The 15,003-nt window shown below is 35.8% G+C and overlaps 2 protein-coding genes across 2 annotated transcripts; both read right to left on the bottom strand.

Annotated features, from left to right (window-relative positions):
- Nucleotides 4,238-6,500, bottom strand: LOC104725683 (receptor-like serine/threonine-protein kinase At4g25390). Its single transcript, XM_010444381.2, has one exon. It carries the CDS (start codon nt 6,415-6,417, stop codon nt 4,411-4,413), a length of 2,007 nt encoding a protein of 668 aa, XP_010442683.1. The 5' UTR covers nt 6,418-6,500; the 3' UTR covers nt 4,238-4,410.
- On the bottom strand, nt 10,757-13,120 carry LOC104725682 (probable protein phosphatase 2C 75). The gene is made up of 4 exons (XM_010444380.2): nt 12,584-13,120; nt 12,152-12,493; nt 11,967-12,072; nt 10,757-11,415 (listed from the first exon to the last, which is right to left on the bottom strand). Exons 1-4 carry the CDS (start codon nt 13,064-13,066, stop codon nt 11,081-11,083), a joined length of 1,266 nt encoding a protein of 421 aa, XP_010442682.1. The 5' UTR covers nt 13,067-13,120; the 3' UTR covers nt 10,757-11,080.

Below are 15,003 nucleotides of genomic sequence, written 5' to 3'. Positions count from 1 at the left end.
TTTAACAGATCCTCCAACTGCTTCTTCAGCTCTGCCATCTCTGCTGGAGCCATCTTGTAAGGAACCTTGGATAATGGTGTCGTCCCCGGTTCCAGTTCAATCGTAAAAGGATCAAACCGAGAAGGTGGTAACCCCTGCAACGACTGGAACACATCCTCAAACTCCTACAACCTGAATACCGCTAACCGTAGACTGCCCTACTGACTTTGACATAGATATAGCAACCAAATAAGCCTCAAGGCCCTTCTCGATCATCTTCCCAGCCTGCATGGCCGAGATCACGAGACTCTCCAAAGTCGGTCTAATACCCTGAAAAACCAACTTCCCTCCTTGACGCTCAAACTCCGCTCTACCCTGATGACAATCAAGATGAACCATATGCCGATGCAACCAATCCATCCCCAAGATAACGTCATACAACTCCACTGGACTGATAAGCAAATCCGCTGGCCACAAATCTCCTGCGATCTGAATATCAATTCCCCTAGCTCGTCCAATGACCCTCAGAAATTTGCCTCCCGCAACTCTGACAACTCTTGTACGCTCTCCGGGATCTCCCCTTATATCAGCACTCTCTGCACACTCCAGAGTAATGAAGCTATAAGAAGCTCCAGAATCAAACATAACATGAGACTTAAACCCGCCCACCAACAAGATCCCTACACAAACCCCATGTCTTGAGAACCTAACACTTTATCACGGGAAAAATATAAAATTTGAAACTACTGAAATACGCAAAGTTTAAGTACCAGAAATTATACATGTGATTGCCGCAGCACTGGTTCCACCAATCTCTGCAGTCGTGTAAACCCATGGCGCCTGCTTAATCTATGCCACCTGCTGCACTCCTGGCTGCACTACCTACTGCAAGGCTGCCACCGCCATCGGCTGGAACTTGGGACACTTGGGCCTGATGTGTCCCGGCTCCCTGCAATGATAGCACACATGAACCGCTGTCGTCAGAGCACTCCTCTAGGGATAGCTAGCTACCTTGTGATCCATGCTCCCACAACCAAAGCATCCTGCACCACTCGGCCTTTGCGTAGCCTCCCAGTTCCTCTTGGTTCCCTACGTAGGCCTGCCGCCCTTGCTAGAACCTCCTTGATGATGAGATTTCCTAGGTTACACCACTGGGACCCACACCCAGAACCCTAACATCACCGGCCACTGGAGCATCAACACCGCCCCCTCCGGCCACACTCATGGAATCCTCCTGGACACCCTGCGACTCACCAACACCCTCAACATTCACACTTTGGTGCGCAGTCTCACTTACCGTTGGGACTTTGCCCCTACCACGACCATGTCCGCGTCCACGACCACGTCCGCGTCCACGACCACGACCAGCAACAGCATCCTCTCTAACTATCTGCACTACCATGAACAAAAAGGCTAAGCACGCAACTATACATAACACAAAAACATAAACTCACCTTGAAATCACACAATAGGCTCGAAGAGGATGTTCTAGGATTCCATGCCACACACAATTGACTAACTCACATAATCAATCAAGACATGCATTCCCAACATCTACAGCACAAAGCCTAGTGAACCCAAATCTAGAACCATAAGGGCTCTGATACCAAACTGAAATGACCCGACCCGTTTTTTTTTAATAATAATAATAATAATAATAAATAAATAAATACTCTACAGCTAGTGGTCTCATACCCACTAGACACCTAACCACAAACACACCAAACAGCGGAAATCACAATACCAATAAATATCCAATAATCCAATAATCAATAAATAATAACCAGTAATAATTCCAATCAACATAAACCAGAGAACCAGCAATCTTAAACAACATTCTAGGACTCAACTCTAGCAACCTAGCAAGCCAGACAACATCCAAGCGACTCCCTAGAACATCCTCCTCTTCATTGCCTTGATTCCACGATCACACTTTGCCTTTACTTGCACCACAAATACAAATTGCAATGCATGAGTATTTAATAAACACTCAGTAAGACAATCCTCTCATCTATTGGGCTATACACACAAGCAATAGAGACATCTCTAACCATCAATCAACAATTAACAAACATCAATAACAAACCAGGACTCTGCATCGACCGACACCAACCATGCATCGACCGTCACCGATTGGGGTTGCATCGACCGACACAAAGCTTGCATCGACCGACACGCACACTGCATCGACCGACGAAAACCCTAGTTTTAACGCGCTGTCCTTGCATTTGCATCGACCGACGCACAAAGTGCATCGACCGACGCACATGCCGAGCATCGTTTTTCCCCGAAGCTTCTCGTCGGATCTTCGTTCCTACAACCACAAAACTCGATCCTAAGCCACAAGAAAGCTTCCCAATGTCCTATGTAACATACTAACAAGCCTAACAACACATAATCAAGTAGATCAGAGAAATCTCCAGCTTAGATAAGGCATGGTCGTGGACTTACCTTTGCCAAGACGATTCTGAACCTCAAACAAGCAAGAAAACACTTCTAGGAAGCTCCTACAACGATCCCAGCTACAGATCTCTACATGAACAACTTCCAATCTCCCAAACTCCTCAGGAACACTCAAGAACACTTAGGAACACCTTTTCTCTCTTTTCTTTCTTTCAAAAGTGGCTAAAAACGACTAATGAGACAGAAACTCGTGTTAAGGATTTTCTCTAACCCAAAACGCAACACTTAACTTAAACCCGTCCGTACATAACTGGCCTTGCATCGACCGATGCATCCTCTAAACCGAGATTTCAGTTCGCGGATGTTATAAAAAACATTTGAAAAACAATATTTAAAAAAAAAATAACGGTGGGTAATAAAAATAATGATAGTGAAATTTTCTTCACGCAATACTTTTCTTTTGTGATTTTTTTTTGGTGGTTGACAAAATTTCTGGACAGAAACGTTTTTACCAATACTACAACATCGGTATACGCTTTTACCAGCACAACATGCTACATTTCTTTAAATGAAATTATAGATCGTATTGGTAATTGTCAGATAGTTTTAATCTTTAAATCATAACTAAAATCTTAATAAAAATAAAATTATACTTACATGGAATGAAGCTTTTTCTCATATCCTTTTTAAAGTTGTAGATTTAAAACTAGTAATTTTTGCACACAAAAAAAAACTAGTGATGTTTACTTGTTAGAATGAAGTCTTGATGTGTTTTGAGGCCTTTCAGTGGCTTTAGGTCCGGACGTTCGGATATTTTGAATTTCAGATTTTTTTGGATATTTGCTCTAACATCTATTCGGGTATTTATAAAATTTGGATTGGTTTTGGTTCGGATAATTCAGAGTTCGGATCGGTTTAGATATATTGTTCATAACCAAAATCAAACAAAAATTTATTGGATAAGGTTTTATTCAAACTTCTTAATCCGATTGTATCCAAAAAACCCATACTAATTGAGTATTTGAAAAAACAGAATGAAGCAAATGACAAGTTCAAAGTTCAAACTAACATAAAACTATACTAATACATAAAAGTGCGACGTACTAACATCCAAAGTTAGTCCTAAGTCTGTGTCAATGCAAAAAAATCAAAACCAAAGTAAACCATAACGTAGATATAAGAGTATTTACGACTCATATTTATCGTATATAGTTAGGTGTGTATATCTTTATCTTTAGTTCATGCATATTGCATATAGTTACGTGTATATTTATCTTTATCAAGCCGTTTCTTATATTTTCGGTTATATTCTAATATCTCTATTGGATATCGGATCGGATATTATCCGATATCAAAAAGTAATTAAAACAAAAACCGATCGGTTATTTCCTCAATATTGGTTCGGTTTTAATCCGACTTTTTCGAATCGGATTTAGTTTGGATTTTCAGATTTGGATTTTATGCCCAGGCCTAGCTTTCACCATCATTTCCTTCTTTTCTCACTCTTAAATGCTCACTAACTAACTCCTAAATCCTAATGTAGTTTTATTGAACTTTGGAGTCATTAGAAATTATATAACCTTTAACAAAGCCCAATTAAACCAGTGTATATTGGTATTCAAGTTATAGGGCCAGTCCAAACCAAGTTTATGACGTAACCCATTTAGCAAGAAATTATAAAGATATTAAGTTGAAGAATTTCCTGTTAGGCCCAATCACGAGGATTAGGCATTTTTTGGATTTGTAAGATTAATCACCGTAATATTTTATTCCAAATCTCATATTAATCTCAATATATTATTGCCTGCAAATGGCTATTACCATTTATACAAATTCCGCATAAATTTATGAGAGAGATCACTAAAGTACATCAATTAATTATAATTAGATTTTTCAAGCTCAAAACAGTGTTAGTGCGAAGAAATCAAGTTGCCAAGTTGCTCGAACACTAAACATCACTAAACAAAGACAGTGTTGTATGATAAATACTCTAAACCAACAGACACATCTACCACCAAAGAAACTGTTCTATCGATTCTGCTTCCTTCGTGTCTTGAGCGGGAATCGAGACTGCGGTGATGGTGAGAACTCTGTTGGCAACTCCGGTGGGCTCATGGTTCCTGTAAGCATCTCTAAAACCTCTTTCATTGAAGGTCGTGAAACCGGGGATCTTTGCAGACACTGCAGAGCAACCTTAATGCACAAAATCGCTTGTTCTTGGTCCAAAGACTGCAACTTTATATCTACAAGATCACCAAGTCTACCTCTTCTCGCCAGCTTCCTCGCCCACGACATGAGATTCGCACGCTGCATGATCTCAGACGCAGGTCCAGTTACTTCCAGCGGACGCCGCCCTGACACCAGGACTAACAACAAAACTCCGTAGCTATACACATCACATTTCTCAGACACATCATCTATGTTATTACCGCAACACTCAGGAGCAACGTAGCACATAGTCCCTCTCATACTCGGCGTGCTACTGACTCCACAACTCTTAACTGAATCTTGACTGTTTCTGCGCCGTGCTTTCCATTGTTCACCGCTTAGCCCATCTAACCACCAATCTATACTACTTCCTATACTGTTCCTACTACTACCTCCTCTTCTCTTCTTCCTATACAACTCTTCATCCCCATGCCGCCTTTGATCCACACTCCCACTCATATCATCACTATAAAACTCAGATTCCAAAGTTTTCTTCTTCTTCTTCCTCTTCATTTTCTTAGCTAGTTCTTTCCTGTACTCATCCTTCCACCACTCTCTCACCATCCGCTTCTTCTTCTTCTTCTCCTTCTCCTTCTCTTCATCCAACGAAAGCCACCACTCTAACCTCTTACTACTCTTCTTCTTCTCAACCTTCTTACCTGCTTCTTCAGCCGTCTCAGCAATCCAATCACTACTCGGTCTCTCTTTCTTCACCTCAGAACCAATCCATTGCATCACATATTCCTTCCCTTTCCCTCTTCCACCACTCCCTTCTTGCTTCCACCACCAATCTTTACTCTTCCCAACAACATTACCAACCTCCAAGACACTAACTTTATCCACCATCTCCGGAGAAACAGAAACAGCAGTCTCCGGAGACGCCATAGGTAAATGTCCCGTCTCAGGAGATGAAAGAGGAACCTTATAAACACTAACCGGAGACTGATCAGTAAAACCAAAGTTAGACTCATCATAACCAGTAGTATTAGTAACCACACTCTCAACTTCCTCAACTACAGATCCACAATCCTCTACTTCTAACTTAACTTCATCACTCTCAGATCCAACTACAACCTCAACTTGTTCTGATTTCAACCTAGCTAAACCAAAGTCAGATATCTTAGCAGAGAAGAAACGATCCAACAACACATTACTAGGTTTCAAATCACCATGAATCACAGAAGGAGTCAAACCATGTAAATGTTCAATCCCTTTAGCTATATCAACCGCAACAAGAAACCTTTGTTTCCATATCATAAGCTCAGGAGATCTACGGTGAAGCAGAGCGTCTTGGAGGTTCCCATTGTCCATAAGCTCGTATAGAAGAATCAAACGGCGTCGTCTTCGATCTTGAGAGAAGCCGATTACGGAAACCACATGAGGTGAATCAATCTTACCGGAGAAGAATAGCTCGTTCTGAAACTCTCTCTCTCCTTGAAGAGAACCGGAGTCCATTCCTTTAACGGCGACATTACCACCGGAGGATGGAGACAGAGTACCACGGAATACAGAGCCGAACCCGCCTTGACCTAGACGATTCTCCGGCGAGAAAAAGGCGGTGGCTTTACGGAGAGATGAGTAAGAGAATTCTTGTAACGGGGGTTTCTGCGGCGGTGAAGAGGAGGAGGTCACGGCGGCGGGAGATCGGCGTTTACGTTTGGATTTGCAGAAACAGAGGGAGAGAGTTATGAAGAGAGAGAAACCTACGACTGTAAATGGTGAGATGATGATGATGCGTGTGGTGGTGGTTCTATCATGGTGAGGTGTGACGGAGGAAGAGAACGGTGAATTTACCGGTGCCGGCGACGGGAGTGTTCGTGACGGCATTAGAAAAAATGAAAATTAAAATGTATATTTTTTTTTTATTGAGAAGTGTTGTGATTACAACTTTGAAGATGAGCTGTTTACTAAAATCATTTTGGTTTTGTGGTCACACAAGACAATAGTAGTTAATGACTTTTCCATACATTTAATGATATTTTTATTACATCACGCAAAGACTATAATTAAAGTTTGACAGTTGACACTCTGTAGCACATATATTTTTTTATTACACTATATTTTTATCAAACATTAATTTAGTGGTTTAAGTTATTGTATGTGGTTATGTTATTGGCGAACGTATAATCTATACTATTATGGCATAAGTATCCACTAAACTCAAATTGGACCGTAACTTTATTATGATACGTTTTTCATTAAAAATGATTAGAGAATCACTTAATTTAATTAAATTATCCTATAGTTTCGATTTCAATAAATGACCATTATACCCCTTAATCGCCCACTTAATTAGAACCGGGTCGGGACGCGGATCCTCTTTAACCCGGTAATAGAAGAAATAAAACTCGCAGATCCGTTTGTAATCCAAGATTATAATATTCAGATAGTGTATTTGGTTTGATTCAAGAATAATTATTCACACAACCAAACATAGGTATTATCCCTATAAATAAGGATACTGGTATCCGATTATTTAATGACTTCAATAATATCAAATATTAACTACTATCATACTTAATCCCTATAATTATTACGAATATTAATAATAATGAGAAATCTTTAATACTTATGGATTGTGACTTTGTTGCTTCCAAAATAATCAATAGATTAAATACGAAATTGTATATATATATATGTAAACTTATTTGATTTGCTTTTATATTGTGAGATATTTACGGAAACAACAAATCAGCTTAATACAATTAAATAAAAACAAATCATCATTTAGTTTAGATTTTTTAATATTTCCTTAACGAAATTATAGTAATTAATTATGATTAGTATAGATAGAAAGAATAAAAAACGCAGAAATTTTATATATGTAAAGTTGTAAACTAATTTACAGAAAATGTGTAATGTATATCCCACATCAATTAAATATTTTGGAATATGTTTTGAGTACAAATGAGCAGGAAGCTTGATTTATCAGGTATCCAAATTTAACAGTTTAATTTGGTTCTATATTATAAAAATTTAAACTTTTAAAAAGTAAATATATTATAATATATTTACGTTTTTTAAAAAGTTTAAGAGATTATAAATATTTAAATTTTTATAGAATGTTTAAATTATTATAAATATTTGAACTCCGTCGAAAGTTTGAAATATTATAATATAATTTAAGTCTAGAAAATATTTAAGTAATATTAATATTTTTATTCTTAAAAGTTTTAAAATAGAAAAAAAGTTTAAGTTAAACCCGTTAAAACATGTATTTTTATCAAACTATAAATTAAATTAGTTTTTTACAATTTTGCTGAGATTTGATATATTAAATATTACTTCTAAATGATAACCTAAATATACTTAATCTCACTATAAATACAATGGTTTTCTAACTATTGAAATATCTTACACTAAAATTTAACAAGCAATTTTTCCTCTTTTGACGACAAACCAAAATAAAGAAAATTTCATCCTCTTACAAAACTATTATCTGATATTGTGGTGTGTTTATCCTCTTACAAAACTACTATACGATATTGCAGAGTGTCTATTCTCTTACAAAACTACTACCCAATATTACGGTGTATCTGTTTCCGTGAAAAACTACATTCTATAAAGTACTTACTCTATTAAGATTTCCAATTTACTGTATAACCCCAAATATACAAATAAACACTATATAAACAAAGAAAATAAGTCAAAATAAAAAACTATATTACAAAAATACAAATTACAAAAAAAGTAATTAACAAAATATTTAATTTCGTGCTGTAGCACGGGGTATCACCTAGTTGAAGAGTATAAACTACATGGCTTATTTTGAATGGATAGGGGTTTTATCAAGAACATTAAAGTAGTATTTTTGTCCATTTTCTTTCATAAACATTTTTTTTTTGCAAAGACAACCAACTGTACAACAAAAACTAAATAAAAAGTTTGCAACAACAACATTAACTAGCTTATCTAATTATTTACTACTCCCTCTATCATAACAGATGATTTTTATTAAAAAATAATAAATGTTGTATTATTATTAATTACTTTTGTTTTATATTCTTTTTAATATTCATTTACTCATACTTTTCTCACATTTGTGATTCAAATACATGTATATATTTAATTATTTATTATAAAAGTAAAAATATTAATTAGTTATTTAATTTTAAGAATAAAAATGCATTAAATATACTAAAAATGTATCTTTTGTGATAAAAAAAAAATCTTAAAACATCATTCTTGATGATATAGAGGGATATCATTCTAACAAATTAACAAAAAAAAAACCAAAAAAACCAATAAAAGATTTACCACTCATGTGGAAGAGAGAACTCATAAAATATGCATTTGTGTCTGGTAATTTTTTTTTTTTTTTGAATAAAGAACACCGTTTTATAAAATAGAACACAAGTTTCACAAAATAGTCCATTGTTTTCTAAACACTATTAAAAAGAATAGTAGTATGTTACTAACATATTTTCAAATTTAGTTTATTTTTATTATTTTGAGGTATTAATTAATGTGATAAAATTATACGGCAGTATAGTTTATTAGTAAGATTAAAACAGTTTTTTTTTTTAAATGTAAAAAATCTTCAAACAATACTCAGTACTCCCTTGACTCTCTCTAGTCTCTATACTCTTGAGTTGCCTCGCTTAACCGAAGACTCCACTAGAATCACGAATTTATCAACAAAGCTATTGACTTCCATTTATGCACAACTACTTGCACGAAACACAAGTAATGTCTTGTAGTAGGAAATTTTTCTACATTTTGTTATATATTGATTTAAAAAAAAAAAAAATCAAGAAGAATTGGTAAGTCTGAATTGAGAACTAAGTAATAAAATCCACAGAAAATAATGTAGTTAAAAAAAAAAATCAAAATCAAAATGCAATTAATAGTCAAATCTTACAGAGTATATATTAGGGCAATTAATAGTCAAATCTTACAGAGTATATATTAGGTTTTTTTTTACAATCTAGAATATATACTTTGAGAATACCTGCCTGAATGAGAGTTAGTTTAACCATATCATGTTACTATGTTAGGTAGCTAATTAAACCACATAAGTGATTAGTTAGATTTTCTTTTGACATTCTACTACTTTAATGTTAATTTCAGAATTGACGAATTCCAATAAAGCACTTACTAAATTCAGCATCCAAGACCATTTATAATAATATGAATTAGAGGGTAAAATTTTTTTCCCAAATCTTCACATCATCAATAATTTGGGGGCAAAAGAACTAAACCTGATTAAGTAGGAAGAGAAATGTAGTAGAATTTATGATTTGGTAGTTTAAATTTTATCATCTGCTTTACTCTTGTTTTTAAGTAAAATTTTAAACAAATTACAAAAAGAAGATTCTTGATTCTCACTTCTTCTTTAGTGGTCCAAATCTTGGAAACTAAAACAAGACGTAGGGAGAAGCTAAAAGGCCCACAAACACAATTATGATTCAAAGAAAAGTGAAACACAAACACTGAGACGATAATGACCCAAAAAAGAAAAGGACAAAAAGATTATGGGAATTATTCATTGGAACATTCTCCATCTCTTTACGCTTTTTAACTTCAAAGACATTTCTTAATTCTTGAACTTGCATTTCAATTAGGACCCCAAACTCGGTACTCGTTTATGTCTGTTCGAACTGTGTTCATCGAACTGTGAGAGTTACTTTTTGTTTTTTTTTTTGAATTGTTCTCTCTTCTTTTGTATATACATATTCTTTATAATTGCACAATAAAATATATATACATATTCTTTATAAAAGTTGAAATACAATTTGGTCCAAAAGCCCTATAAGATACTAGTTTGGTTTGGTTGCTCAAAATCTGCTTGATTCAACCGGATTAATTAGTGTAAAGATATTAAAATACTAGTTTACACTATTACATCTTAGATTGCACATAAGTGAATTCGGAATTCCGATATGACACCATTTCTAATGATCAATTGTATGCGTTATGTTAGTTCATACATTTTGTGAAGTAAGTTAAACCAACGTATATAATAGTTACTTCAGTACTTCTGAAAGACCAAACAAAACATTGACGCCTTAACTGGCGTCAAATGAACAAAAACGACCAAACCAAAGTACTACTTTGTGTGTGGTGGGTGAGTGCACACCAAGTACTACGTTTTTTTTTTTTTTTTGACCGAAGTACTACGTTTTTTTTTACCTACCTATTTAATACACACATACATACCACTTAATTACGTAAACCTCGAGTAACCTCAAAATTGTGGTCGCACAAACACAGCAACACACATTAGCCCATTTTATTGCTCAAGCCACTAAATAACCTTGTAGCCCATGTCCAAAATACCAAATAACTTTATATCTCACTCCCAAACCACTCTCTTTTCTTTTCACATGCACCGTTGCTAATATATTGGCAAGTTACCCCAATCCATAACAAAAACAAGAGACAAGCGCTAAACCCTAAAACTAATCAAGGCTCATCGCTATATCCACATCTTATTCCTCGGCGATAAGTCTATAAACCATTAAATCCCACAACCACCCAAACACTTCTGTCAAGAACTTTTCGTGAGATCAATGACAATCACACTTATATTGTCACTGCTTTGTCGACCCAAAGCCAACCGTGAAAGCAACGTTGCAGCCAACACACTCCTTGAAGGATTCTGTTCTCCACCAACATCGTCTTCTTCAGCCGTTCTGTTCAAATCTAGTCCCGAGCAAGCAGCTTCTTCACGGAGACAAAACCTAGCTATGTCACATGCTAGCTGACTCGAGAGCACATCCCAAAGCCCGTCGCTCGCTAATATTAAGCATTCATCTCCAGATTCCCTTCTCATGAATGTCACTTCCGGTTCCCATGCTACAATTGGTTTAAGATACCTATCCCCTGATTGTACGTTACACAACACAATATTTATAGTTAAGACTTGAGTCAACCTCCTGTTTCGTCTAATATAAACCCAAAAAAAAAATTAATTTGGTAAAATGATCAACAATGAAAAAAGAAGAAGAAACAAAGAAGATATAATAAACTTCACTTCTTTTGATAATGAGAAGTTTGTTTCAATGGCCACACATTTCTTATTTTAATTTGTAGAAGGATTCAATTATTTCTGTGTTATAGATTGCTACAAATATAAATTTGTCCAAGTAATTTTGTTTTAAAATATAACCTTACATAGAAGATATAAAATTAATAGTTAACATTTGACCCCCAAAGATAAATTAAAGTAATTAACAGTAAAATTTACATATATTGCAGAAAACAAAATCTTGAACATCAACTAATATGAAATGAAAATTTATCAACAACGAAGTCGAACCAAACCAAACCAAATCCAAAATACCTTTGGTTTTATATTATCCACTACTTTTTGAAGCCTTACACTATGTTCTATGTTATATATACCAAGAATCAAAGAATTGAGAAATATATACCTATGGCCCTTGACGTGGCTAGAATTCCTTCAACTCTAGCTCCATCGACTACTAAAACTCGACCACCAGCTGCTTCGATCCTTGCACGCTCGTCTGGTCTATCCGGCTGCATAAAACTCAACAACTTAAACACAGAGACTCCTATATTCTCCAAACAGAGTAGTACTACAATACAAGAAAACCACCTTGTGATCGTTACTCAGAGGAATAGCCATTCCATTTCGACACAACACCACACGCGAGTCACCAGTGTTGGCTACAATGACATGATCTTGCGTCAGAACCGCGGTAACCGCGGTAGAACCCGAAATCGCAGCTTCCCTAGGATCGCAGTTACACAACGGCACACTAGTCCCACACACGCATGTGCTCGTTGCCATCTCATCCATCCTCTTGAAACTCCTCTTCATCACTCCCCGCCATACTTTCTCCACGACGTCGTTCTCGCTTCCTTCTTCTCCTTCCTCCTTTTGCTCTAGCTCCTCTTTAACTAACGTGTGCATCGTCATGCCGCACAATGTTGACACCTGCCCATACACATGCATCACATCAGCCTCTTAATATCAAATAACCAAAACACCCCTAGTACATATAATACTATTTTCCTTTTCGCATACCTGAGAACCGCCATGCCCATCGTAGACAGCGAAGAAATGAACCGGTCTATTCCGGTTAATTTCCGGTTTACATAAATTCGGTTTAACAGTAACCGAATCTTCCATCTTACGAGATCTTCCCATAACCGAAACTATACCGTACAACGGCTCATCCTCTGTTTCTTCTCCCTTCCACGTCACCGGCGTTTCCGATTTATGGTGGGAAGAAGGAGCCGGAGACGTGAAGAAACCTCCGATATCCGTCGGAAGACCACCGACCTCCGTCGTCCTCCGAGCTTGTTTCTTTAATGGAACGTCAAAACTTGAGTAAACATCCATGTCCGTCCGATCACGATTCCTACTCGTTGAAGAAGACGAGCTAGGATCGCCGAATACAGCCGCTTGCCTCCGCATCTCAATTCTCCGGCGACGGCGTTCACGGCATTTAGTCGGCGAAACGTCGTCTCCACGTCCGGTTGAAATTGTTCTGTAGATTTCAGTCATCTTTTCAACATTCGACTCGGTGGATCAAAGTGAGGACCGCTTTATATACATAGGGACGAGAGAAAAAGAGAGAACTCCACTTCGAACATAAGAAGCTTACGAGGAAGACAGAACACGCGTCGGGGTCTCGACGTATTCGCGTGTTAGGCTCAGGTGTTAAGTTGTTGTCCACGTGGAAACCGCCTTCGTTTTAATGTTAAAACGCATCCGGTTTTGAGTTTTTTTTTTTTTTCATTGGTTTTGAAGATGATGCATGATGCTCGATCTTTAGGCTCTTTATTAGCTTCTTTCACCTTCTCCTTCTCGTTCTCTTACTTGAACCTATGAGCCAGAACTAATGTTTCAAAAGTCTCAATCTATGTGAACTACAAGATCAGATTGGTTCTTAACTAAATTAATCAAAAATAATAATGAAAAACTCATATACCAAACAATGAAAATGCATGTAACAATATTAAGAAAAGAATTCATTTTTGCAAACCATCTTTTTGAAAGCAATTTTTAAATTAAGAAAACAACACGTTCCAAATCTGGAAGGGATATTTTCTTAGTGAACATATTATTGTTAGAGTAGTGAACAACTTTATTTCACTCAAAGGTAATTTAAGGCTTTGCTAATTTAAACTAGGTTAGTTCACTACTATAACATTAATTTTCTTTTAATCACCTAACTAAACCAAAATTCAGAGTGCAATTAGATAGAGAACATATATTAAAATCATCATAGCTGTAATATATCATTGTTTCCTTTTTTTTTTGTTAAAGTATCATTGTTTCCTTTGTCTTTCTGTTTGAGAATTTTGATGTCAAAACAATGACTATGCATGTAACAAATTACAAGATTTAATTTTTGAACACCATATTTATGAAAACAATTTTTACTATATTAAATATGGTTCTGAGCGTTCCAGATCTCAAGGGATATTTTCTATAAATAAACCCTGAAAAATATTACTTAAACCAAATCATGGGATAATCCATAAAGTTGGAGATATCGTCGGGGAGAAAGGTTGACGAATCCTCAATCGTCACTAGTCACTCTCTTTTCGGTGCAACACATGTCACATAGTGATCAACTACAACTTCTCGATTCCTCAGGTTGAGCGACTAGTCCCAATTAAACACGTAGCATAGTATGCCAGTTTAGTCTATCAGGGCCATATGCCTTTATTCTTTATTTGGTTTCCTACAAAGGAAGAAAAACGGCGAGATAGATATATTTTATGCCAACAGATTAGATTTGTTTTTATAATATACAGTATAAAACCATGTAATGATTATTCAAATACTCAATAATTAAGACATCTATGATCAAGGTTTACAACTGTCTTTGAAGTCAGATTTTTTTTGGAAAATAATTATCCCTCTTTCTAGTATAAAATTTTTGTGAAAATAATTTTGTATAAATCCAAATTTCCTGCAAAAGAAAAAAAAATGTGTTGAAGCATGGAAACACCAATGAGTTGTTTTCTGAAGATTCTCTGGCACTCAAAACAGTATATCTACTCATAAAATTTAATCGAAAATAACAAAGAAAATAAAATAAAAACAAATTAGATATTAGTTAAAAATCTTATTGAAAATTAAAAATGATACTATTATAAAACGAATATACTCCGTACTAAACATTATATTATAAGCACGGAAACATTGTCAACAAATTTATATCTCGTCTATACAAATTCTGTGTTTTTCTTGGTAAATCAGTTTTTCATGTTTACTCATTTCAGATAGACAGATACAGTCAACAATTTCAAAAATCACAAAAAGGAGAATCATTAAAACTGAGGTGGGAAAATGAGAAAATTATCTTTAGAAAAAAACACATGTAATCCACGTGGTCGTATGGGAGTTTTCTAAGCTGCTGCAAAGCCACCGTCCAGTCCCTAAATGGAAACCAAGGGGCAAGCCTTATTTCCAATGACTTGCCGCTTTTG

The sequence above is a fragment of the Camelina sativa genome, chromosome 11, assembly GCF_000633955.1.
Source record: "Camelina sativa cultivar DH55 chromosome 11, Cs, whole genome shotgun sequence".
NCBI lineage: Eukaryota > Viridiplantae > Streptophyta > Magnoliopsida > Brassicales > Brassicaceae > Camelina > Camelina sativa.
This window is presented reverse-complemented; position numbering and strand designations above follow the sequence as displayed.